The 27,685-nt window shown below is 44.8% G+C and overlaps 1 protein-coding gene across 5 annotated transcripts in view; it reads right to left on the bottom strand.

Moving 5' to 3' along the window:
• Ldlrad4 (low density lipoprotein receptor class A domain containing 4) overlaps positions 1-27,685 on the bottom strand; it is a 311,621-nt gene that overhangs the window by 128,534 nt on the left and 155,402 nt on the right. For all 5 annotated transcript variants that reach the window (XM_029547067.1, XM_029547069.1, XM_029547066.1 and 2 more), the window contains exon 4: positions 16,717-16,857. In XM_029547067.1, coding sequence (XP_029402927.1) covers positions 16,717-16,857 — 141 coding nt within the window. The remainder of the gene's footprint in view (positions 1-16,716; positions 16,858-27,685) is intronic.

Genomic DNA, 27,685 nt, shown 5'->3' with positions numbered 1-27,685 from the left:
GTGGGCCCAGCCTGTGCAGCTGTTGAGAGATGCTCATACATGTGCAAAGTTCTTCTGAAAGTCGTACTGCATGGCCAAGACATTGCCCAGCTCATGAGCAGTTTTAAACTACTCCTCACTGTGCAGATCTGTGCCGCAGGGAGAGGACGCCTCCCTGAGCACCAGAGATTTCTGCCCGCGTATGCAAGAAGTGGTTCTACTTTTCCATGCTAGATCCCATTCTCTTAGAGGCTAACTCTGGGTCCCTGCCTCCTGTAGTGTCAGCCACCACCCAAGACATCCTTCTGCTCTCAAATGGCCCTTTCTCACTCATTCATTCACATACCAAAGGTTTCTGACTTGTTACCACCCACCACACACACACACACACACACACACACCCCGGGGCCCTGAAAGCATTATCTGTGACAGATGCCCTAGGACACAATGGACCCCAGAACAGGCCCCTCCGCATGCCAACTCATTCTGCACTCATCTCCTCGTGTGGCTTTTGCTTTGATTCTTCTTAACTGCTTTCATATCATCTCCACAATGGGACTATCTTTAAGTCCTTTTGAAAGAAAAAAAAAATGGCACTACTGAAAAGCGTGCTGGGGTCTTCCCACCCTGATATCCTTCCTCGCAGCCTTGCCTCTCTTTCATGGAGTTCACACCTAGAGGCTATCCAGCGTACCACAGATCCCTACCCTGTAGGAGAGGGTTTCTCCAGGGTCTTTCCTCCTCCTTCTTCTTAAGGTATCTAATCCTGAAAATTAGAGCGGGGACTTCTACAGCATAAAAGAACTAGTTTAAGAAATGGGAAGCACGCTGTTTTGTCTGAGTATCTACACCCGTGAACACAAAACACATACCAAATTCTGTGTTGAAATCCCAACCAACCCTTGAGGCCAAGGTATTAGGAGTCTGAGCCTGTGGCGGTTGATGAAGGCATGTGGAAAGACCCATCATGAACAGGAGTAAGGTTTCTTGCAAAAGAAGTTACAGAGTTAGAGACGGTTTACTCCACGGGCCTGCAGTAGAAAAGAGAACCAGCTCCCTCAAGTTGTCCTCAGCGTACCATGTGCACCATGGGCACAGAACATACATGAAATGAACAGTATAATAAAGGAAACAGAACTACAGCTGGATACAGTGACCCATGTGTACTTGTAACCCCATCATACACATAAGGACAGGAGGACCACCTTGGGGACATAGCAAATCCCTCTTTAGAATTAAAAAAATAAATAAGAAGAAAACTAAAAGGCTGGGGGTTAGAGTCCAGTGGTGCACACTGTTGGCCTAGCATATGGGAAACCCTGGGTTCAATCTAAAAAAAAAAAAAACGAGGAAAGAAAAAAAAAATGATGAGGAAAAGCAAGTTGGGAGAAGGGAAAGGCGGGGCAGGGAGGAGAGGGAAGGAAATGGTCAGAGGAGGGGAGGATAGAGGGTGGGAGGGGGGACAATCTTTCTGCCATGTAAGGACACAACAAGGAGGTGAAACTGGGAAATATGTTGTCTTCAGGTGCTAAATCTGCCACCACTTTGATTTTGAACTTCTGGATTTCAGAACCATGAGAAACCCGTTTCTGTTGTCTACAGCCTCAGAGTCCAGGATGGGGCAATGGCTCCATCAGAGAAGTGCTTGCCTGGCAAGTATGAGGACCCAGGTTCAAGCCTAGAATCTAGAGTTTTCAAAACCAGATGTAGTGGATTTTTGTAATCCTGGTGCTGAGAACCCAGAGAAGATGGACCTCCCCTAGGACTCAGTGACCAACCAGCCTGGCCTATTTGAAGAGATCCAGGTCAGTGAGAGACCCCATCTCAAAACACAAGGTGGAGGCTGGAGAGATGTCTCAGCGGTTTGGCGCACTTGCTGCTCTTGCAGAAGAACTGAATTCCATTCCCTGCACCCGCATCAGGTGGCTTATAATCCCATGACACATGTTCCAAAAAATCAGATACCCTTTATCGGCCTTCTGCAAGCACATGGAACCCCCACCTCTCTCTTTCTCACACACACACACACACACACACACACACACATACACACACACACACACTTAACATAGTTTTTACATTTTTTTAAAAAAAAAGATGGACAGCTCCTAAGGAATAACATCCGAGGTCCTCTGGATCCATAAGTGTATACCTGCATGTGCATGCACACCCACACACATGTATACATGTTCACATAGATACACACATACACGTACACATGTGCACACGTATATACACACACACACACACACACACACACACACACACACACGGTGCCACAGTTAAATCAGTTTCTCAACATTGGCCCGGGCCTGTTAATCAGGGTTACGATAGTGAAATACTTTCTCTCTCTGAGTTTCTGACACATACACGGAGTGCTAGGACAGGGACTTCTCTCTCTTCCCATACCTGATCCTGTCCCCTCTTTCCCCCTCTGCCTTCACCTCTCCCACCCAGGTCCCTCCTTCCCTCTGCCTCCTGTGATTATTTTGTTCCCTCTTCTAAGTGGGACTGAAACATCCTTACTTGGGTCTTCCTTCTGGTTTAACTTCTTAGGGTCAGTGGGCTGTATCATGGGTATTATGTACTGTTTGGCTAATATCCACCTATCAGTGAGTACAGACCATGTTTGTTCTTTTAGGTCTGGGTTACCTCACTCAGGATAATATTTTCTAGTTCCATTCATTTGGCTGCAATGTTCATGAGGTCATCATTTTTAATAGCTGAGTAGCATTGCATTGTATAAATGTACCACATTTTCTGTATCCATTCTTCTGTTGAAGGACATCTGGGTTGTTTCCAGCTTCTGGCTATTATAAATAAGGCTACTATGAACATAGTGGAACACGTGTCCTTGTGATATATTTGAGCATCTTTTGGGTATATGTCCAGTAGTGATATATCCGGGTCTTCAGGTAAAACTATTTTTATTCCTTGGAGGAACTGCCAGATTGATTTCCAAAGTGGTTGTACCAGCTTGAAATCCCAGAGTGGCACTTTAAAATATGGCTTCATGTGACTCTTCCCTCTTTGTGTAACAAACAACCTCCTCAGCAAACCTCTCCACAGGACAACCTCTCCGCAGTGCATTATCTTTGGTTGACTCCTCACGGAAATCTTTAGTCAAGTGACAGACAGGCCCCTGTTGAGGGTTGGTGGGTAAATACTTTTCCAGCAGCCTCAGCCTCTGCCCTTCAATAAGACAGAGCTGGACTGAACCTGCCCCGCCAAGGCAAGCATATCCTGGCCAGTTAGGACAGCAGCACACCCCCACTGCCCTGCTCCCCTTCAATAGGAACTGCCCAGGCCGCAAGACTGAAGGAGGAAAGGTTTCATTTGGCGCTTTTTTTCCCCTCTCAATTTTAGAATGCAACAAAGCATCCATATGAAAGACAAAGAGGTAACATGCAATTTTAATCTTTTTAAAACCTATTTTTAATGATGGTTCTTAAACGTTTTAAGCTCTCTTTTAAGCCCACCACCCACCAGAGGTCACGGGAAAGAAAGGATATGGGGGAAGTGGACCTGCTTAGAAAGGTTCGTTGGAGCAACTCTTGCCTGAATGTCTGTGTTGTCTGGAAATTGGCAGTTTGGTTCACAGGTTAGCAGCAGCAGCTCCATCCACTCTCAAACACTTCATGGATCCACCAGCAGTCCAGTTCAGGAGAGTCGGCATAGCAAACATGAATCAGCAGCATTGGCACTACCTAGCACAGACAGCCAGGCCTCGGCCCGAGTCAGCAGGATGGACCAGGAAGCACATCAGGACAAGTTCTCAGCGGTGCCTCTCTCAGAGAATCGAAGATCTACAGAGCCAAGACTCAAGGTCCACAAGCGTTACAGAGCCAGCTCTATAAGCAAGCCAAGCTCTGTCTCTGTCACTGTCCACCGAGTCCTATTTATACCCTCCAAACATCACATGGCCTCCAAGGGTCTTGTCTCAGCACATGTCTTGCTCAGCACGAGCATCTGTCTCAGAGGGCATCACTCTGCCTATCAGCCCGAGTCTGTGGAAGTGGCAAAAAAAAAAAAAAAAAAAAAAAAAAAAATAAATGCAGGATGAAAAAAAAAAAAAAAAAAAAAACACCAACACAAAAAACCTACCACCAGAAGTTTTTTTGGTGCGTTTCTCTCTACGAAATCCCAACAACTGCAGCTCAACTACACAATGTAAGGTGAACCAATACATGTGTGTTGTTAGCAAAGAATCTTTCATCACATGTCCTTTCACCTGCTTGCTTTAGCAGACAATCCTTTCACCTGTGTCTGCGTTTGTGAAAAGTTCCTTCATGAGTCTGCCTTAGTCTTTCACCTGTGTCCACTTCAGGAAAACACTCCTTCACGTGTTTGCCCCAGCAAAACACCATCCAACTGACTTTCCAAAGAACCCTTAAGTTTCAGTAACATCCACAATAGAGTCATATATGACTCTACTTATATATGACTCATAGCATATAACTCATATCAGATGCCCTTTCTAGAACAGATGTGTGTCTGTATAAAAGCATACTCTTTCAATGGGTTGGGTGGGGTACCACTACATCCTATGGCCAAGGTACATATCTGAACCCAGCATGGGCAGATGTATGCTATAGACACAAGAGGCAGTGGGGGGAAGCTACCGAGTGTGGCTCCCGGTACAGGCACCAATGCAGTCAGTCAGTAGAAGCGTGGCCTCACACCCACACATCTGACCTCACTGCCACAGACATTAGCTACAGGTCATCTCATGGGTGAGACAGTTTATGCACTAAGTGTGAGAGAATGCAGACAGCAGGCAGGGGTGGGAAGAGAAGCCTTTCTGAGAGGCTCCTGCACATTCTAGACAATTCTGCTGAGATTTCTGACAGGGGCCACCTGGGAACCAGGGCAGTCTCGCTCACTCCTGAGACCTGCAAGCTCTTGAAGTTACAGAATCTTTCCTCTCCAGTGATTGTCTACACTAAGACTATTTTCAGCTGTCAACTTCCTTTTGTTTTCTGTGAGGAAGAAGGCAAAAAACATAATCCTTTCCCTCCTTGAGTAACTCCTGGCACATAACGGGAATGTACAGACAGAAACGGTCATGGTCAAAGTTAGGCTATTGTCTTTTCCCTCATTAAAAGCCTTATGCCGTGTCTCCATGAGACATAACTAAAATCTATCAGAGCTCTGATGGCTAACTTGGAGGTTCTACCTCCAGGGTGGCTCTCAGCTCTGCATTGTGTCAGTAATCACATGATACCTCTGGATATCAGCTTCCACAAAGACGGTCCCTACAAACTTTATTGTATACCATTGTACAGAATTTTTCAAGCAAAATTATGACCAAACGCCACCAAGCCAAACTGTGAGACGCTCAAGCAGGCTGAGTCGAAGCCCACCTGGTTAGTGACACCTAACCTTGACCCTAAGGTTTGCCCCACACTGGTTATACATAAACACACTGCGGGACAGATACACTCGGCCAGCGTCTTGTAACCGTGGATAAAAGAGCCACTGCAGTGCTTTCTGGGCAAGCGCAGCCAAACACGGGGCTTATTGGGATTTGACCTTATTTCCACGGCACAAAAGTAAAGCTGCCTTTGGAGGGATCCTGCTCTGGAAGGGGCGCAGACAGTCGTAAGGCAAGGCTAACCAGGCGAGTCTCTAAACCCTTCCAATCTAAAAGCCTCAGCCCTAGAGAGTGAACGGAGAGTCTAGAGCGGCAGTTGCCACCAGAGTGTGCCAGGCTCTACATTCCTTTTGATCAAAGTTCTTCTCTGCTGTTGAGGCCCGGGTTTGAATGCTATGGGACCGGGGCGGGGGGGCATGGACATTCTGTGACACAGTACACTTTACATTGATAACACTACCGTACTACAGCTGTCCTTTCACGGCGTCCCTACTGCTTAGTAACTGTCAAGTCTGCACTAAAATTGATCAGTAACAGGGGGCCTCTCCTCCTAACACCCCTCCCTGTATAACCTCTCACCCAATCCTCCTTGAGGAAGCGGGGCTCTGCATTGATTTCCAGCCGATTGCAGGAGAGCTTGCCCTGACTTTTCCAGTTACTTAAGCCAGCAGGCGTCTCACTGTGTGTCCTTAGAGACCAGCGCTTTGCTCGGGCAGAGAATGTCTAGACGGTATTCATGACCCATCTGTCTGGCAAGGCCCAGCGGATGGCAGACTCTATTAGAACTGAAACCATTTTTTTTCTCCTCCTCCTCCTCCTCCTCTTCCCCTCCTCCTCCTCCTCCCAGGCCTTGTTCCCTTTGCAAAGCAGGAATCTGACACTGGAAATTACTATCACTGTTGCAATTCTCAAAATAGCACATCAGACTTTTGTTAACATCCACGCTAGACTACTAAATATATAAAGAAGTGGATAAATTTCATCTGAAGTAGGACAGCCCTGTACACATGAAAGCAGCAACAGAATCAAAATGTAAATCTAAGAGAGGTTGTTTCTATGGGAGTGAATTTTGTGTCACAGTAGGAGGACAGCATGCCCATCAGATTAAGCTGTCCCTCCCGTTTCTTTTATCTTTGTTTGAAAAGACAGAACTGCTTGGTTCTAGACTCTGTGAGTTTCTAATTGATCAGAAAACTGCCTTGGAAAAACAAAGGTTGCAAACAAAAGGGGAGGGTTATGGAGTGGGCCTTACAGTCCAGTGTCTCCACACTTTGTAGCTCACCCCCCCACACACACACACGCACATCAAGTACCCAGGTAGAAGTTTGTTGCCAGTGGCAACCGACTGCAACTAGACACAGCATAGTTCTGAATTCAGCCCAGAGACCCACGCAACCTGGCCCACTCCTTGCTTTAAACCCATTCCTGGTTTACTGTCACCCATGCCTGTAACTCTTTTTCCATAGATTCATTTTCTTTTTCTTAAGTTGAAAGAGGGGACAGCGATCCCTGGCAAAGAACAGCCTTGGCTACTGGCCTTGACTAAGGTAATCCACAGTTAAGCATTCAGTACTCAGAATCTTTATAGCCCCCTTGGTAACCATACCTGGCTACAATGCAACAAACCAGAAGACCCTGCCCCGTGCTCTCCACCCCGGGCTCCATCCCCCCACCGGCACACTGAAGAATGAAATGAAAAGGGGCACAGCACTCAAGCAAGGTCCAACCCTGAAAGTACCTTCTTGGCCAGGTCAGCTTTAGGGGATGAAGATGACGGAAAACGACAGCCCAACAGACTACCCCATCTTCACAGCTTGGCTTCTAATATGGAAGAGGTCCAACAGAAAGGGAGCTGGCTTTCCTGGGTCACATAACAATACATGGATAGCCAGAATCCAGGACAGGTCAGTGTACCAATGGTTCCTAACAGGCTGTGGCTGCTGGGTTAGTTTTCATAATTTTTATTTGAAAATCCAGTATGAAGCCAAGATAGATAAAAATTCATGTATTAATTAAACCTTACTATATAAATAGTTGTTCTTGGAGCACTCTGTTCTTTGGCCCTCCAGGATAGTAGACTGTTTGATCTCTGCCCCATAAATCCTACAAATCCTTTAAGAACTAATTAGTAAATCCCTATCTTAGCTTTTCTGGGTTTTTTTTGGTGCGCGCGCGCGCGTGTGTGTGTGTGTGTGTGTGTGTGTGTGTGTTTTAACACCATCAAGAGGGAAAAAACACAGGCAAAAATAAAAACACAGCTGAATTTCATCTCCCAGCCGCAGCAGCGGGTTCTAGTTATGGGTCTGAAGCAATTATCTAATCTCTTGAAGCATGGTGTTCCTAGGAATGCCTTCTAGGGCTGTCTTAAGAGAGAGAAACGAGAGGACGTGAGCCAACAGCTGGCCTTCAGCAAATGGAGGGTTCCTTTCCACTTCCCTCCACCCCCAGGAAGCTGCAGACCTTCCTTCCAAGAGCAGGTTGAATATTTGCCATGCGCCAGTCTTTACTCTAATTGATTGTTCTGCACTATTTCATTAGACCCTCAAAACTTCCTTCTGAGTGAGGTATCAGTACTATAATCCTTACTTCATAAAGGATAGAATCAAGGTATAAGAGACTCATCAGCTGTTTTAAAGCCATGGTCAATGACGACTCTATAATTGGAGCCTAATGCTCTATGTTGAAGTGCTTGCCTGGGCCCCGAGTCATTGTTTACAGTGACTGTTACACTGTCCCCATAGGACAGGATTTCCTTTAAGAAATATACTGGCAGAAGAGAGGATCTGCTTGGTAGGACCATAAGGAAACCGAGGCTACAAACACTCATACACATCTGTACACACTCCACACAGACATTCTTACCTTCATCCACTCATGCACACACACAGACTCCCACAGTCACACACCATAGGCACAGTTGTATTCTTACTACATAGAGACTTATACATGCAGATACTACACACACCATAGATAGACACACACACATTTCTTTCTTTATGACATTGAGAAACACTCCACATTTTTTTTTCTGGGCACAAAATAGTTCTGTGTATATAAGCATTGACATATTTTAAAAAGAAACAAAGATTTGTCCCTCAAGGTTGCCTGGTTGAGGAGTCTTCTTCCATCATAAGGTAGAAATTCTACTATATTGTGAGTCCTAGAAAAGAAATGCTGGCACCAGAGCAGGCCTATACTTTGGTTAGTTTGGTATCTATAGTAACCAAATACACATCTACGGACAGATAACTTGGCAAGGCCAGATCTTATATCATCTTTGCTTTGTCTTATTATGTAGTTCTCCAAGACAACATATATGGATATTTTCAACCCCCAGGTCCACTTGCTGAATACCACACCATGCAAACAACAGCCTTTTCTGGCTCTGATCAGACTCAGTTTTTCTAAAATAATTCATGTACTGACTCAGCAAATACTTACAGGACCATCCCCTCTATACTGCATACACCACAGGATGTGCTGGATAAAGCTAGGGCTCCAGCAGAAACCTCATAGGCCTGGTACTCTGAAGGCATATAATAAGTACAATGGGTAGTAGCTGAGGGAAGATACTCTCCAAGTGTCAGTCAACATGTACAGTCAGCACTCAGGGAGAAGCATCAAACATACAAAGTGGTAAGCCTAGCGCCTCCGTTCGAAGAATGCAATATCCTTTGAAAATTGAACCTGTGAATGTATTAACAGATGCTACCTTAAAATGGCACCAATCGCCTACTCCAAATAGGATAACATATTTCTGGTCATGGGGTAGTGTCAGAGAAGGGTGGCCCACTTAACTGGTAGACAATGCACTAAGTCAGACAACAGAAACACAAGGGCTGGTCTGGGGTGATAAAGAAATGTGCAGCCGCGTACCAGACACACAGACAGGGTCTGTGGGTCTTGTAAAGAGGCCTTATGAGTGGTTGCAAGCATCAGTCTTGGCTGTAGGGAAGGACAAGGGAATGGCCATAACCCTATGGCACGGTCTGGGAAAACCTAGGGCAAGGGAAAGCCAAGATTGACAGCTGCAAACTACAGAGCCTGTGATCCCAGGGAACAGAGAGCTTCAGGAAGAAGCTGAACAAGTCTATCCACTGTGGGGAGGAGGAAAGAAAGAAAGAGAGAAGAGAAGAGAAGAGAAGAGAAGAGAAGAGAAGAGAAGAGAAGAGAAGAGAAGAGAAGAGAAGAGAAGAGAAGAGAAGGAGGGAATTGTCAACTAGGTTTGGCAACAAGCAGGTGATTCCAGCAGAAGCAACTACGGGAGAACTATGGTCACAGGGCAAGTGATCCAGGAAGTGAGTGGCAGCCTGGAGACTCGAGATAAGCAATGAGAACTGCAGCGGGGTCTGAATAGGAGAGAGACTGCAGACACACACAGTGGTCCGGGAAGCCTGTGCAGGGCAGTGGCAGGGCCAAGCTCATCCCCTGCGAGGCAGTCATGGGCCTCTGGGGAGAATCTGGACAGGTGACTACAGGGTCTGCCAGGTAGGTCCAGCAGAAGGCAGTGAGCTCAGAACCAGCAGGCTCTAAGGAAACACAAATACCATAAATGTGAAGTTGCATGACAGGTGGTGGGAGACAGGATGAAGATGTAAGATCTGAGAGTTGGCTCCCAAGGTGGAAAAGGAAGGGCGACTGTAAAACCTGAATGCATGCAGCCAGCTGTTTTAACTGTTCACCCAATAACAATGAAAATGTCATCAGTTATAACTGAATGACAGGGAAACTGCTGATACTTAAATTAATCCATCCAGTGTGGCATATACCTCAGGGTGATTGATCATATTGTTGATAGGAGCTTCTCTTCACAGATAATTAACAGGAGAAAACTACAGAAATAGTTTATGGTTGTTTTGAAGCCAATAACAGCACATAAAGACAATCAGACACAGCCTGCTGAGGAGAGACAACTGATCCCTATGAAGTAGTTTTAAATATTCACAACTGAATCTCTCCAGGTCACTCAGCAGAACTAGCAAAAACGCAGGGATGGCAAGGAACAGACAAGCATACTCATGGATACCATAGAGAAACAGGAAAATCCAGCTTGGAAAGTGTATAAAACAAAGAGCCCAGACCATGGGATGTCACAACTACGGAGGGGAGGGAGAGAAGAAAAGACTCCAGAAGAGAATCTACCCAGTGAGGAAGTTCATAGAGCTCCACCCCACCACCACCACACACCTCCCACACCACCACCACCACCACCACCACCACCACCACCACCACCACCACCACCACACATATACACACACACAACTCCACCAGCAGCAGCAGGCTGGGGTTGGTGCACTAGGAAAAGGAAGAGAGAAGCATCAGGAACCCAGATGCAAATGAGAAAACCGATGCACACTCTGTTGGGATATTCGATGATATGGAGAACTGTTTTTAATGTTACTGTAAATAATTATAGAAAAAATACATAGGTCTAGCAGCTGTAGGCCCTGGTCGTTGTAGGTTTTCTCTAGAGTCCAAAGTTCTCATGAACAAAGATACCTGAAAGCTTAAGGTACACTAGATAGCAGTTTCTGCTTCGTGCCTAAAGACACTGGGGTGTCTTTGGGAGAACCCAGAGGAACAGAGAAAGCTGGTTTGGGAAGGAAGGTAGTTGGTTCAGGTTCTATCTTATTTTGTTATCACTCCAACTGACCTGGGGTTGAGGGCGCTTTCAGGAAGAAGTTTAGAAGTTGAAATGCGAGCTTAATTGGGAACCCTTGGCTTTTGGTTCATTTGATTGTGAAGTTGGTTTTAATGAGGCCACCTCTGGGGAGAGACGCAGCTCCCACCTCTGGTGAGGACATGGATGCTGTGACTCCCACTTTTCCCTGAGTCGGATCCTTCCGGTTAATTGGAAATTCCACTGGAGTTGAAAGGGAGAAATCCTTCCTGTTGACAGCTGGTACTTTTCAACACCAAGCTTCCTCAGGTCAGTGGTATAGACCCCTCAGTAGGGGTTGCTTCAGGCTGAGCTGTTCATCCCTTTCCAAGAGGTATAGACTCTAGTGTCAAGAAGGCTGTAGGAGCTCAGCCCCCCCACCTCCCCCACCCCACTGAGCTGCTGTGACAGGACAGTGCTCCAGGAAACTCCCGGATGGACAGGGACCCTGAGGTGGCACGTGGCTGGTTTGCTGTGGAGAGTGTAGTACATAGTGTAGTACCAGCTCGCTTCAGGCTCTGGGACAATGCAGACCATATGCCAAAGACCTGCATCACAGGTTGGCTCCTCTCTGGCCCCAGCCCAGTTTTCAACTCTATCTTCTAATGCACCTCCCCCAGCCACTGTAGGACCACCTTCTTGGGTCAGGCTGCCTTGTTCCTGTCCAGGAAGGCACTACCCTCACTGCTATTCCATGTTCCTGCTGGTTGAAGCCCCGACCATCTCCTTCCCTAATCATTCAGAACACCTCCTTCCCGAAGCCGAAATGATTAGTGCAAGCAGACCGATTCTGTCTTCAATTCCAAACCACACACGATGGACCAACCATCCATCACTTCCGATGTTCATTTGTAGCTATCTTTCTCCGTGCTGTCCTTCTGACTCCCCGCACTAATAACAGCAGGATCTGCTTTCTTCACTCTGTCGTAATGGCTAGTACAATGGCCAGAGGAGGCACTTAATAACTAATCTTATCCGTATATTGAGTGCTCACTAGTACTACAATATTTTGATAGAACAGCTGAAGTAAAGAAAATGGAAAAGGCCGAGAGTTTGGTCTGTCAGCATATTCTCTCCTCCACTGAAAGGTGCATGTGGAAACTCTCCCCTGAGATAATCAATGCGAGTCTGGCCTCCCACATCTGTGTGAAACTCTATGGTTTCACAGCAAAATAAACTAGCCTCAGCTGATGAGAATCTGGTCACAGTTACCCGAGGAGAGAGAAAGGCAGATGAAACCAGATATGCCTCGATGGAGGTGCCAAAACATATACTGAAAGGAAAATCTACTTAAAGGTGGGGATAAAGATTACTCATATGGCTGACCACAAGCAGCAGTGGGATTTTCTGTCTAACTTTAATTCATGCTAAACATTATCAAATGATAAACAGAGATATCTGAGATATCTGAACACTGGCGAATACCTGAAGCCAAGGGCAGAGGCAAAAAATTGATTTGGTTCATCTGGATATCCAGAAGGTCCCACATCGCTTCACTTTTAAGTATCAAATATCAGAATATTCAACATTTTCTTTAAGGGAGCAGAGCAGGTCAAATGAGCCAACTGTTTCTAAATAGTATCAAAAATAAGAGCTACTAGGTTTGCTTTACGTGTGTGCACATATGTGTGTGTGCGTGCACGTGTGTGCGTGTGTGTGCAAGTGCACGTGTATACATCTGTGCATGCTCATGTGGTGTGAACCACACAAGACAAGAATTCCTGCCATACTTTAATTTCTTCAAGATGGGAAGGATGGTAAAATTTATTTATGGAGTTAGCCCTTTACAAAAGGCACACTGTCCATCTGCTGAAATGTACCACGGATGACCCAATAAGAGGTATGAGCTGACCACTGAAATCTCACAAAGAGAGAGACTCTAGGATACAATACACACATGTTAGTAGAAGTCAATTCTTATTTGCTTTGAGTTCTCTTTGGGTGAGATACGGTGGGTGGGTGGGGGTGTGCATACATTCATTCCATATTAGATTACCCTTTCAGGTTGACTGAAGAAAGAAGAATGGAAGCAGCTACAATCACTCTCTCTAGAAATACCTAATCCCAAAGAATAGTCCAGCCAGCAACAAGGTCAGGGTGAGCATTCCTTACAGGACAAATGCCATTCCCCCTTTGGTGCTTCAGGAAAGTAGCATACAGGTAGACCCCCGCAGTCCACAGGCGCCTTCAACAGGCACAGTTCCCAGGGAATCTTTCTAAGGAGACAAAGTGAGCCTCCAGAAACACTGATTTCTGGGAATGCACTCATTCTTGGACACTTAGAAACATATTACATATTACATATCACCTATGTGATGACACTGAAGACAAATCATATATAGCTATGGTGATTCAGTTCCCCAAGGATGGATGCTCAAGCAATATTTGAAGAGAAGGAGGAGAAACGGGGGGAGGGAGGAAGGGGAGAGGAGGAGGGAGAAAGGAGAGAGAGAAAAATGGGAGGACAACACAATTATGTAGTTCACACTTTCCACATCTTCTATTCAATGTGTGTGCAATCTTACATGGCAGAAATTATGCCCATTTCATAAATACCCAAATCTAAGTCTTACAGGGATTTAGTTACTTCCTTATGCAAAAGCAACCTGCTTAACTGCTAAGGAAGTCCTAGGACCAGGATCCTCACGCACCCCCCCACACACACACACACACAAATCTATCTTGGAACAAGTTCATATTCACGAAGCACTTAAGCCTTGGAAGGTTTGAAGTGACTTACTTGGGTTGCCTGTTTCCCCTGTAGTTACACAACAGCCATTCTTGTATCCTAACTGCACCAATGTGGGCTCTGGGGGCACAGGTAAAAAACAACCCGCTGACTGCTAAGCAAGCTGTTAGTGGGACCCCCACTCCAGCAGTCTAGTTTGAAACAGGACACTTATTCAAAGCACATTTAACCAGGCCTGGTGATACAGGCTTGTAATCCCAGCTCCTTGGGAGGCTGAGGCTGCATAATTCAAGATTGCCTGTTCAACACCAACCTGAACGAACAACAGAGTTAAAGGCCCACATTAGGAAGCTTAGTAGCAAGATCATGTCTCAAAACAAAAGAGGACAAAGCATGTAGCTCAGGTCAGAGTGCCTGCCTGGAATGTGTAAGGTTCTAGATTTCGATTCCCAGTACAGTAGAGAAAAGGATGAAGGAGGAAAAAAAAAAAAGTTCCATGGTTTTGATGTGGGGCTCAAAAATACTTTTCCATGTTCATGGACAAGGCAGAGCAGCAGGCCCTCAGTGCTCTTCGTCTCCTGGCATGTGCCTGCTTCGGGGAGATTGTCCCCATCCGGTTCCCAATCCCTCTTTCCCTCTAGCACACTCTGCCCTGTGTCCTCTGACGAATGTATCAGACTACCCAAAAGCAGGAGGAGAGAGGCTGGCCAAGCCATACAGCCAGCTGCATTATACAAATCCTACCCAACAAACATAATCTGAGGAAAACCGGAGTCCAGCGCTAGCTAAGGGAAGTGCAGAGCCCACCCTAACCTCTGAGAAGTGTCTTCTCCGCATATAAAGATAGAATTTGAAAAGCAGTCGGTATAAAGAAGTTCAGGAGCTGGAGAGGTGGCTCAGTGGGTCAAGGACATGCTGAACAAGCAGGACCTGATTTGGGATTCCTAACACCCACATAAAAGGCAGATGTGACAGTTCACGTCTGTAACCCCAGTGTTGTGGTCAGGGGTGGAGATAGGCAGAGTTCAGGGGCTCACTAACCAGACAATATAGCCAGCACGGCAGGGAAAGACACTGTGAGCAAAAAGTGAGTTGGAGAAGCAATCGAAGAAGATAGCCAGCATCAACCTTGGGCCTTCCACACGTGTCCAAATGGATATGCGTACCCACTCTCACATAGGCAAGTACAAACACAACAAGTAACCATTGTGTTTGAAAACTGAAATAAAGTTCAAAATGATAACACAAACAAACAAACAAAAAGTCTTGAGAAAACAAACACTGGGACTCCTGAATTTGGCAAGCACCAACAGTCAGCTTAAAACTAACAGCGCAGAGTTATTTTTACAGTAGGGCCATACGTTTTCTCCTAAAGTACTATAATGCAGTAGGGATAGAGGGAAAACGTATGTGGTGTTCACTTTCTTAAACCCTCTCCAAGTTTACAGTAATTGAGCTTTGCAGTCTAATTCCCACACAAGATTTTAATTTGAGAAATATTTATTTTATGTGCACTATTGTTTTGGCTGTCTGTGTGCATAATGTGTGCATACTGTGTGCATACTGCGGACATGTCTGGTGTCCACGGTAGTCAGGAGAGGATATCAGAACCCCTGAAACTGGAGTTAAAGATAACTGTGATCAGCCACAGGTGCCAGGAAGAGCAGCAAGTGTTCGAAACCTCAGCAGTCAGCTCCCCAGCTCCCCAAAGTTAATTTTGGCCAAACATAATGTCTCCAAACGATAGCAGTACAGTTCTGAAGAGAGAGGCTGAGCGTATCCTGGAATGATCGACCTCAGCAAGGGGACCCCCATGAAAAGGATTACACCTCTGAGCCTCACATCACCAGAATGAATACTTTAGAAGGAACAACCTAAAGGACAGATGGGCTTATTTCAGTTCAGTTTTCAGAGGTTTACATCCACAGGCAAAGGGCTCCATTGCCTTTGGGGCTGTGCCAAGGCAGACATCCAATTGGAGAGCAAAACTGTGGCTTAAAAGTGCTTACATCATGGCAGCAAGAAAGCCAAAGGAGCTGGACACACTAACTCACACCTGTAAGCTAGACAGGTAGGATCCTGAGGCAGGAGGACCGCTATGAGTGTGAGGCCAGCCTGGGCTACATAGTAGAAACCTGTTTCAAAACAGTAACAATAAAAGCAACCAAGAAAAAAAGAGGAGGAGCCAGGGTCCCGACACCTCCTTAAGAACAGAATACCCCTAAAGAGGCTCCAAGTCTGTAAGTTTGCCACCTTATAACAGTACTGTGTGTGGGTGGGAGACCAAGCCTCGAATGCCAAACCTGGGTCTTGTGTCTGAACACAGCAAGAAGAGCATGCAACCATTCTCCCCATGAAAAGTCTCACCCTCAACCTGCTTTGTTTGGTTCATGGAAAAACAGAAAATACACTAGCCTTTCTCACAGAACCGAACAGTGTTTCTAACTGCATTCCCCCTCCTACCCCCTGTCACAATAATCATGGGATCCAAAACCAATGAATTTCAGACCTCTGATCTCACATTTTCAAGTTCAAGGCAGAGTTCCAAGCTTCTGCTCTGGGAAAGCCTACTTAGAAATACCCGACACATGGTTTGTTTCCACTTGGTATTTGATAGCAAAACGTATGACCAGAACCTTTGAAAGTCGCATGTAAATATTTCTATTTTTGTGAATAAGTATGGACCTGTCTTCCATTATTTCAAATTATTTCTGAACTTATACATGTATAAAGGTCTCAAAAGCTGTGTGAAGAACACAGATGTATGGCCTCTTGGAATCAACTGGGGTTTCTCAAAGCAACAACAAAGACCCTATACAAGCCAAGGCTCCGGGGCCCACCTGCAAGGAGACCCTGACTTCTCCACCTTCACACCTGCTATCCTCCATCCTAAAATAAAACCTTGGTGAAAATACACATCTCTTCCCTTTCCCAGAATGCATGGCGTGTCCACCTCCTGTCAGTTTCAGAATACCATGAGACGCAATGCCACAAGGGTGAGTCAGAGGGACTTACAGTTGAAGATGCTCGGCGGTGGGTGCTCTGTCACCAGGAGGCAGTTCTCTTCGTCACTGTTGTCCCCACAGTCGTTCTGTTGGTTACAGACCAGAGAACCAAGATACAAGCATTTACCGCTGGTGCAGGTGAATTTGCACTCTGGAAAAGCACAAGACAAATCATGAAGCAGTCAGTGCTGCTCAGCGCTCACAAGTTGTTCCTGCCATTCCCTGCCCTCAACCTCCCAGGGGCATGCCATGATGATGTGAGAACTGAGATTATCTGGAGGTCCCAGCAAACCAGACTCAGAAGGACACAGTTGTGTCCTAGACGAACACAGTTGCCCTCTTCTTCCCATTGCTTGCCCTATAAGACTTATTCTGCTTCAAGCCAACCTTACAGCTTCCCACACCCTAACAGCATATATATGATAAAATCCATATTTTATAATACAAGACAGGATAAAACATGGTGCTCTACTACCTAAGAAGCATGAATATGGAAGGCCACACTGACAGATTATAAAATAATATAGAGTCCCCCCACCCCCACATCCCTGTTAGTTGTACTGAACACAGAATATCTGAGCTGTACAAATCTATATTTGGAAATGAAATTCAATGAAATGAGACTTTAAAATAAAACTCCCAACTTAAACAATTTTAAGCAATTAAAGGAGACTTTTAATTAAAAGATATTTAAGCAATTAAAAGAGAGATTATACAACAAAATACAATCAGTTGTATAAATACTCATGGATATCATCTTGGACTCTTAGGTACACACAGAAATTAAGAGGAGTCATACAGGGTAAATGGCCAATAGAAGGAGCTTCAGGAAGAGTCAGAGGTTCGCAGTGATGGCAACTACCACAGCTATGCCAAGGCCTCTTCCTGTCTCAAATGAGAGCAGTAGACCTGGATCAAGTGTCAAGTCATTTCCATTAAAATAAAATTCCAAATAAAAGACTGTGTCTAACCCATCAATGTCTTCCCAGCTCTGTTAATCACCAATGGAGTTTCACTAGCTGCGACCATCTGAAAGGACAGCTACAATCTGAGAGAAAATATTACCTGTTGCAAAGAACAGAAGTCAAATAATTTTTGTGAGCTTTTATGAGAAGGGCACTATAATTTTTCCATTTGGTCACAATCTGAGAGGATATCGGGGGGGGGGGGAACACTCAGCCCCTGACCCCTGACTGTGTGTAAAATAACAGGGGATGGGGTCCAAGTGCATTCATTCCACGAGCTTTTAGTTGGCCCCAGCACCTAAGTCAGAAACTGTGTGCTGGATGTGATCAGGTTCCATGGTACAGATGTGGCTAGAGCTGAACTCTATCATCCCATATGGTGCAAATATCAAAATCCAGATGTTTGAAATCTCATTTATGAAGTGACAACTTTTAGCTTAATGGAAAGAAGGAAATGCCAAGGAAAGAATTTATCTTCCTTTCCAAAAGAAATATTGGACTTCAGATGAATGCCAAGCATGAAAAGAACATTAGCCAAACACAAGTGCTCTAGTGTTAACGAAATGGCCAAATGCTAATGGAAGACTCTGCTGTTGTTCTAGTTTGAAAGACTCCAAAGCAAGACCACCATCTTCAAGTTCATGTGGAACCTTAAAATGCTGAAAGAATATAACAGCATGAGGTCAGCTCATTTGCTCCTATGGCCAGTACTCAATGATTTGTAGATGGAGACATGGAAACATAAAGTTGGCACTCTGGATAGGGTGGTGCCTGCCTATCATCTAAGCACTTGGGAGAGTGATGCACAAGGATTGTGAGTCTAAAGCTAGTCTTGGCTACATAGTTAGAATCTGTCTTAGATAGATAGATAGATAGATAGATAGATAGATAGATAGATAGATAGATAGATAGACACACACACAGAGAGAAATAGAAGAACTAGCTGCTATAAAAATTTATAGCAAAAATTCTCAAAAAGAATGTGAAGGGTTGGAGCAGAGGAGATGGCTCAGGGGGTAAAATGTTTGCTTCACTTGCTACAAAGTGTGACTACCTGAGTTTGGCCCCTTGCAACCATGTACAAGACTGGGAATGGTACCATGTCCCTGAAATACCAACAAGGGAGAGGCAGAGCCTTGCCTGTTTGCTGACCAGACAGCCTGGTCAATCAGTAACCTTCAGGTTCAATGAGAGAGTCCATCTCAAAATGATTAATAATGATGATAATAATAATAATGTAGGAGGTTCAAGGAAGACATGGGATGTTGGCCTCAGGCCTCCACACATGCAAGCACATGTACATGCACACTGTCACACCGAAGTGGTAATACATACAGGGACATAAATGCACATGCACCCACCCACACCCACCCACACACACACACACACATACACGTGTGCACATGCGCACATGCACACACACCAAACAAAACAGAAATGTGAACTGATTCTTCTATCTCCAAGGCCACACATTTTCTTCCTCACACCCTTGGTTGGGCTAGCCAGTCTGTAACAGGTACTCAGTGAATCCAGATGTGTTCGACAGAAGCCCTTATGTGGGACATCCTGTTTATTAGGCTGCTGGCAGAAGAGGCCCCACAAAGAGTGCCAGGCCTGCCACCAACACTACCACAGCCTCCTCAGATCCCCATTCACTTCAGTCTCCCTGTCTTCCAGGCTGTCTCTGCCTCAAGATCTGCTTTCTGGATGTGTGGGACCCTCCTATGATGAGCATACCTACCCACATAAACTGTTAAAACAAGCCTGTTTTCTCAGGTAAGCCTTAACAGTGCCCTGGAAGGGCTTGTGCTATGACTCTTTAGCAAGCTCTCCCTTACTAGATAACCACACCGACCCATCAACTTTCACAGTCACATAATCCCAAACTTCCTGGTGACAAGCCTTTAGTCAAACATCAAACTAAAAGTCTATCACATGGTCACTTGAATCAAGATGAATAGATATATGACTGTATGAGCTCTTCGTGTGTTGTAGGAAAATACTTTAAAAATATACTATGAAGCAATTAAGTATTAAACTTTAATGGGAAAGCTGGGGTGACATTTTACAGCAGAGCAGAGCATCTGTTGACATTGGCAAGTTCAGCATTGACAGAGGCCAGCTTCCAATATGACCCAAGCTCTCCCTCCTACAAAGGTCATCCCCACTACACCTTCCTACCCCAAACCTCACCTATTCTGACCCTCTAACATATAGGGTACTGTGATATTCCAAATACATTGACAGCCCTAAGAGAAGACTCTTGACCCCAGCTGCACATTGGAATCCCTAGGCATCTTTCAAAACTACTGATGCCTGTGGGCCAGCCCAGGCTACTACTCACATTGGCTTGAAGTGTAGCCCAAACAGCAGGTGTTTTTAGAGTTTCTTTGAGTGATTTTGATGGCAATGTAATTCTGGCCCCCAAGAAGTGGGCAACTCACATGAAACCCTCTCTTTGGCTAAGAATATTTTACTAAAATATTTAGTGATATTTTGTTTTTTTTTTTTTTAACATTTAAATACACAAGTACTTAGGTAAATCTTGGATACAGTGCCCAGTCTCCTTTCTGACAGTAGGATATTCCAGAAACCTAGGAACCACAGTACTTTAGGATCCATCAGGCCGAAGTACAGGAACCAACACATTTTGGTTCCTAAACTACACTCACACATCAGAACTAGGCTATATTTTCAAAGGAATAAAACTCAAACCAAATAAAGAAGACAGACTGTAGCTGCTTGTGTTATGAATGCTAATTATGCCTCCCCCCCCCCCCAAAAAAAAAAACCTGTCTGTATGAGAGGGTCTGCAAATAGCTTCCGGGAGCCTGCCTCCAGTTGGTTCTGGTTGGTCAATAAAGATGCCAGTAGCCAATGGCCAGGGAGGACAGACACAGAGGCGGGGGGGGGGGGGGGGGGGGTTAGGAGTTCCAGACTTGGGACCAGGAAGAGGGGAAGGAGGGGATCAGGCTTGAGGTGAGTGTGGACAGAGGAGAGACACAGAGGCCAGCGTGGGTCACGGAAGCAAAGAAAGCGCCCTGGGCTCTGGGCCTAGAAAGCTCGACCCAGACGGCTGCACAAATGGGTCTGGTAGATTGTAGAAACATGGAGGTTAGGTGGTCCATGGAGGTTAGGTTATTGTGCTGCACAGGGCATTTTAAATATAAAGATTGCGTGTGTGTGTGTGTGTGTGTGTGTGTGTGTGTGTTTCTGAAAGAAACATACACCATTGAGTCAGGAAGAAACCCACAACAGGATTTATTAATTAATTATCAATTCAACAATACTCAGAGTACTTTTTAATGTACCATTTTGCCCATTCTTTCTGGACATTGTTGAGTATGCCTACCAACTTATAATTTAGAGAAACAAATTATTATTAAACCCTAGAAACGTGTAGATGACAGAGCCACCGTGATTTCACACGTAGCACGCGAAATGAACTCAGAAACCAGGGTTAAAAATCAATTACGATATTTAAATAGCTTCCTTTACAAGAAAAATAAATAAATTTTCAAATGAAGAAAGGAACATTTCTTTTTGCCGTGATTCTCTTTGATTTCTTATAAAAATTGCTAAAATGGGTGCTGGCAAGATGGCTCAGTGGCCAAAAGAGCTTGGGGTCAAGATTCATGACTTGAGTTCAATCCCCAGAACCCACGTGGGGAGAGGTGGGAGGGGGAGGGAGACAGAGAGAGAGACAGAGAGAGCGCCAGTGAGCCAAACCCAGCAGCTGTTCTGACTTTTACATACCTGTCATTGCATGCACACATGCATCATCAACAACAGAAAACACCAATAATATCAACAAATTTAAATAGTTCTAATTGATATGGTAATAATAAAGTTCTTTCCAAATCTGGGGTCTTTTCTACATCTCTATATAAAACTTTGATGAATTCTTTTCAGGGTCTTAGATTCCCTTAGAAATTCATGGCTTAACATTGACAGGAACTTAAAAGATAAATGGGGCTCTCCAAAATTGAAGAACAATTTTTCAATCAAATTGAGAGAAAAAAAAAACCACCTTTTGTTTTTAAGCCATGGATGTCATTCTAATTATGCATAAACATACCAACCAGTAGAGACATACCATGTAGGGGAAAATAAAGAAAATGTACAGTTAGGAGAAGTTTTCTAATATTTTGTAAACTTGGAGAAAACAAGGGAGTTTAGATCAAGACACCAGAACAGAAATAGAATGACTGGGTGTTTTGTGTGGATTCCAAAATACTGGAAAAAATAGCTTTTTTTTTTAAATGTTTTTTTTTTTTTTTAACAACAGGATCAGAAGCCTAAGAAACTGAGCATTCTAAACCCAAATGTAGAACAGTGGGAGAAATCTGCTCTGCAGGACTGAATTTAATCCATTTGGTAGAGTCAACATTCAAGTAGTTAAAAGGCAACAAGAAGTTGTTCTTAATTTTTCTCACACTCATTGAAAGTCTCGTTTTTCACAGATGGAGTCTCTATCACAGAATAAGGATCTATAGGCAGCACTAGCTCTCAGCTGTAAAATCGGCCCTTTCTGGGAATCGGCAGAGGAATCTGTGTGAGCTGCTCCTGTTAAAATTCATACAGCATCGCTGACTCATTTGCTTCCCACACCTGCCATCCACAGATCTGCTAACGGTGATCCTGGCTCCCCCATTCTGACATCAAAGCCCGAAACGAAACGCCTTGAGGAACAGGGACCGTGTCCTAGGTGGTCTCACAGTGGGAGGGACAGAAAGGCCACACAGCTGTTAGCAAAGTGCAAGAACTGATAGGGTATGGCAAGATGGCTCAGTGGGTTGGGGCGACTGCTGTCAGGCCTGATGCCTTTAAGACTTCCACACAGGTGGAAGAAAAAAACTGAATCCCGCAAGTTGTCTTCTGCCTTACAGCCATGAAATGCTTTAATACAAAATATGCTTGCTGAGATACATGGGTGAGGGCTAATACACAGTGTCCTACCAGCAGTCACCTCTCTGGCAACACAAAAGAAAGTAAAACAGAAGTTCTCGCACCTCAGCAATCCCTCCACCCCGCCGGCATGCTCTGCCAGCTTGCAGGGGTATCTCTACTGACATCATCCTCACTCAAGGCAGGCTTTGAAAGGGAGACCCTAATCCCCCTGTGCTTGTATTATAAATTAAGTTGCCCCACAAACACTTACTAAAGGTTCCATCCTTTAGCGCTTCTGGTGTCCCGGCACCCTGAGGGAAGATGACTATAGTACGCCGAGATAGTGGGTTTTTTGCCCATTTGGTGAGATCAGCAATAAAGCCTCACAGAGGAGAAAACCCACTCTAAAGGTGGAAAAAAAAACCCAAACTATCTTTACAATATGGACAATCATCTCCATGATGATATTGAAAAGATTGCCTAAAGGCGTCTAAAAATATCTGAGGTTAAGTGAAAGACACACAATGTGCTGGCCCTAGAAGGTCAAAGTCTTAGGACTTGGGCACCTAACCCTGGATCTGCCTTTCAGCAGAAAAACAACAACAACAACAACAACAACAACAAACCCACACCCAACTTTCCACACTTACACAAAGTTCAGAACTACAATGTATGCAAAGAAGAAACTACATAGCCAACATTTTTGCAAAATAGACAGAAAAAAACCTAGGCTCAGGATCCCAGATGCCTCTTTGCACTGTTACAAGACGTGTCTGCCTTGTGGGAAACGGACTTCCAGGGCGGAGGGGCAGGCAGTCACTGAGTGAGGAGTCTGAATGCCTCAATGGGAACTGGGACTAGGTTCTAAGTAAATGTATTTGAATGTAAGGAGACCTAGTAGCATTCGGCACCCATTCGTAGAGATTAACCTTGCAAAAATCTTCTGTGGTTGCTCTGCAAGGGAGTGTTTATCATGAAGTACAATGAAAGCCCAGAGTTGTCCACTAACACGTGTCTGGTTTCTGTATGCATTTGAGGACATACCCAGGGAGCAGGATCAATCTATGGTTGCACAGGCGTTTGCAGAAGGAATCTTGGTTCCTAAGTGAGACCCATTCAGTGTGTGACAGCTATCTTCTAGCCAGCAACCGTGTGTCAGATACACATGCATGCATGCATGAATTGCCCATCCATCCAGCACTGACTGCTTTGAGCAAGGAGTATGTTCTGGGCTCTAAAGAAGCAGACCAAATTGTCTCCCGAGACAGGAACCTGACTTTTCTCCAGCTCTCACACTAAAGATTTAGTTTGTCCTCAAATAAGACCATTGGGAAAATTGAGTTCCTGGATTAGATCAGAAGCCTGGCATTTGGGTGAGAAATGCTAATTTCAACAGTCTCTGCACAAGTACCCCAAGTACCCCACCTCCTCCAGTACCCTCCCCCACCCTCTAGACACAAATCGGTGGGACCAAGCTGGCCAAGACAGTTCTCTCTTCTCCAATTTTCCAGCGGCCTTTGTGTTGCTCAGAGGGAAACTCCCAAGGGCTCACATCCCCCAACTTGAGTTGTCTATCAGCTCTTTGGCCCCTCCCTTCTTCCTTCCTCCTCTCTTCCTGTGAGAGTACCTCCATGCACATGAATCCTAGGATGTTGGCTTGCCTGCACTTGCTTTTTCCTCTGCCTGGGGCACATCTTTCCAGCACCCAGCTGACTTATGCCCTCACACAAATGTCCTCAGTGAACACAACCCAGACCCTTGCTCTCGTCGCCCTCTTTTCCTGTCATTCTCCATTGCCCACTTGTCTTTCTAACTCCACAGTTAAACATATGCTTAATGTTCTGTCTGTCTGCCTGCCTGCCTAGCTATTCTCTATCGTGACACCAGGACAAAAACACCATGAGGGCAGCAGGATCATTTCTTTGCCCAGTTTTACTGATGCATTCCCAGAATCTAGAACATAGTTCGGTATATGAAATAAACATTCAGGAAACAGTGGCTACATCAGTAGGTATTGAAGCAAGAGCTGTAGAAATGTTCTCACATTAATTACTGATGTCCCCTTTGGGTGAAGAGATTTTTCCTTAGCTGAGCAAATATCTTCTCTAAGAAAATATATATCTTATTATACATGAAAAGAGAGGAAAGGGGGGCAGACAAAAGAAGGAAATAAAACAAAAATATTAGCAAATCACAAAAGAATGTTAACATAAATAGCCAAACAGCTTTTTAAAACTATGTTCTTTATTTACAGAATCATTTCCTCTCTAGCCCACCATGTCATAAATATTTAGTCTTTTTCCCATCTGTCCCTTCCCAATTAACCTGGCTTAATTCCTAAATCACAATGTTCCCTCTCAGTAAGGCATTCATGTGTTACCCAGAGAAAGCCCATTGTCTGGCTAAAGCTGGACGACGTACTCAGGAAACAGCCTGCAGCTCCTTTCTTGGCAGCTTCTAGCACCCCGAGAACTGGGTGTCAACACTCAAACTCTCCACCTGTCTCTCTTCCTATATGAATAGAAACAATCGGACTGATCTGGAACTGGACAGAATCAGAGGAAAGATGGCTCTCCATCAATCCATGGGGTTCCAGTAGCTAGACTTGACTTCAGATGGTTATTTTTATCTTTTTGGATTTTAGATTACTAAAAAAAAAAAAAAAAAGTCACAAAATCACCACTTTTTTTTTTTTTTTACTTTGAGCCTCCCGTAGCGTCTACTTAGTGTCCTTCATCTGTCACCTTTATAAAAAATGTCCTCTCTTGGAAATTTCTGCTTTCTGAGACATAATTAAAACTGGCCTTAACATGCCAAATGAATAGACTTTGATGTCCCGCCGAGAGACGAATGCTGCTTGTCTCAAAACAAGGGAAGTTGGCTAAAATGAACTGTTTCTTCATCTCTAGATTGGAATTCCTGAGAGTGTAAAAGAATGGTCTCTGGTGTCTGTAACCAAATTAGAGGGAAGCAGTGACTGGAGACTCATACCAGGTGCTCACGCCTCTGGAGGCAGGAAAGGGAAGGCAGATATTCCATCCTTCTTGGTGTTAGCAGAGGGTAGAGCTTCCCTGCTGATCCAAACCAGCCCCGACTGGGAGGAGGGACTATGTGTCTTAGGAACCCTATTGCTGTGATGAACCACCATGACCAAGAGCAAGTTGGGGAGAAAAAGGTTTCTTTGGCTTACATATCCTGAATCATAATCCATTGAGGGAGATGAAGGCAGGAACTCAAACTGGGCAGGAACTTGGGAGGCAGGAGCTCCTGCAGAGGTCATGGAAGAGAGTTGCTTACTTCCTTGCTCCCCATGGCTTGCTCAACCTGCTTTCTTATAGAATTCAGGACCAGCCAAGGGTGGTACCACCCACAATGACCTGGCTCTCAGCGATCAATCACTAAGAAAATTCTGTACAAGTGTGTTACGTACAATCTTATGAAGCAATTTATGAATTTAGATTCCCTCCTGTCAGATGTTTGTAGCTTGTCAAGTTGGCATACAACTAGCCAGCACAACATGCAACTCTCTTGTCTTCTAGTGGAGTTCTATCAAAGACATCACTGTATTGGGATAAATTGCTTACTAAGGACAACATTCTAAAGGCTAGAGTCTCAGATTCCACAAAAACAAAATATATTTTGTCCTGAACACACTCTTTTCAGATATAAGCCAATGAAGTATTTCCCAGTTTATCAATTTGTTCAACGACCAATGTTTCTGATAAACAATAGACTTCAAGACAGTTTGATGAACACTGACAAAATTGTTACCTTCTAAAATTGACAATCAACACTTTTCTGCTCAACTCTTATCCAGGGCAAATCCAAGCATTGAGATTATGAGAAGGATCCTCAGCCAAGACTTTCAACTTTAAAATGTAGCTCTGTCCCCATCCCTGTGTCCCGTGTTCTTTGTTTTCATTTACCTGTAACACTACATCTCACTCAATTATAAATCAGCCTTTTGTTTTGTGTATAGTCGTCTCGACTCACTAGCAGGTAAGTTCTAAATGCATGGAATTTCACAGAACACCTAGGATGCTTCCCCAGCATCTCCACCATCATGTTCCCATGACAACCCATGCATCTCCATGCTGGCATCGACTGTCTGTCTCTCTGTCTAGCCCACTGACAAAGCCGCTTGAACCCAGAACGCTAATTGTTTGTTTGTTTTTTCTGCATCACGTGCCTAGCAAAGGCTGTTACTAATAATTGGATCAATTTAATACAAACCAAACAACATCAGAGAAGGAATCAGTCTGTGGACTTTGAGGGTATGCTCTGTATGTTTTGCCTGGATGTAACTATCTATGCTTTCACCATGGGTGAGCATACAGATATAGGAACTAAAGGAACAGATCTGCCATGAGGAAGATGTTGCAACTGAGAGAGAGGAAAGCCATCTGCCTACGTCACCACGGCTCTGAAGGGGAAACACCTGGTTTACGACTGAAAAACAAGGCAAGAGCTAGAGAAGGAAAGAGAGGACCTCCATGAAAACAACCAAGCCCAGAAATACTGTAGGTTAGACCGACAGCACCACTTCCTTAAGATCCCTGACTGAGAGCAGGGGGCAGGAAACCCCTCCTCCAACCTTGCCCCACACAAGGCTGTGAACCACACAGGGATGTCCCCAGAAACAGTGCTACACAAACAAAATGAGCATTGCACCTTTGAAGCAGCCAGTGCTGGGTTTATCTGCTGACCTTCCCTATGTCCCAGGCTGGGAGGGAAGAGGGGACCATCACTGAGAGATGCCCTGTTGCCAAACCTGGCCCCCTTCCTTTTAACTATTATCACCTTTAACTTTAATGGGCTTTGAACTAAATTGACCACAATAGCACCCTGCCCCCTCTTCCCGAGTCTTCGTGGGATGTGATTGAGGTAAGCAAGGATCTTTAACCTCATTTGATCCCGGACTTGACTTGATTCTGTCCCTTCTGCCTGATCACCTCTTCAAACACTAGATGTGACCATCAGTCCAAGCGTAGATTATTTGCAACAAAACACCCAGCAGCAAAGGACACACTGTCCCCTTACCTAGCCCTTGGGTACTAAAAAGCACATGTAGGAGATCCAATTAAGCAGCATACGAGAGAGAGAGAGAGAGAGAGAGAGAGAGAG

This window comes from Mus pahari, chromosome 15 (assembly GCF_900095145.1).
Source record: "Mus pahari chromosome 15, PAHARI_EIJ_v1.1, whole genome shotgun sequence".
NCBI classification, from domain to species: Eukaryota; Metazoa; Chordata; class Mammalia; order Rodentia; family Muridae; genus Mus; species Mus pahari.
Note: the sequence above shows the minus strand (reverse complement) of the source record. Positions and strands in the feature narration are given on the sequence as shown.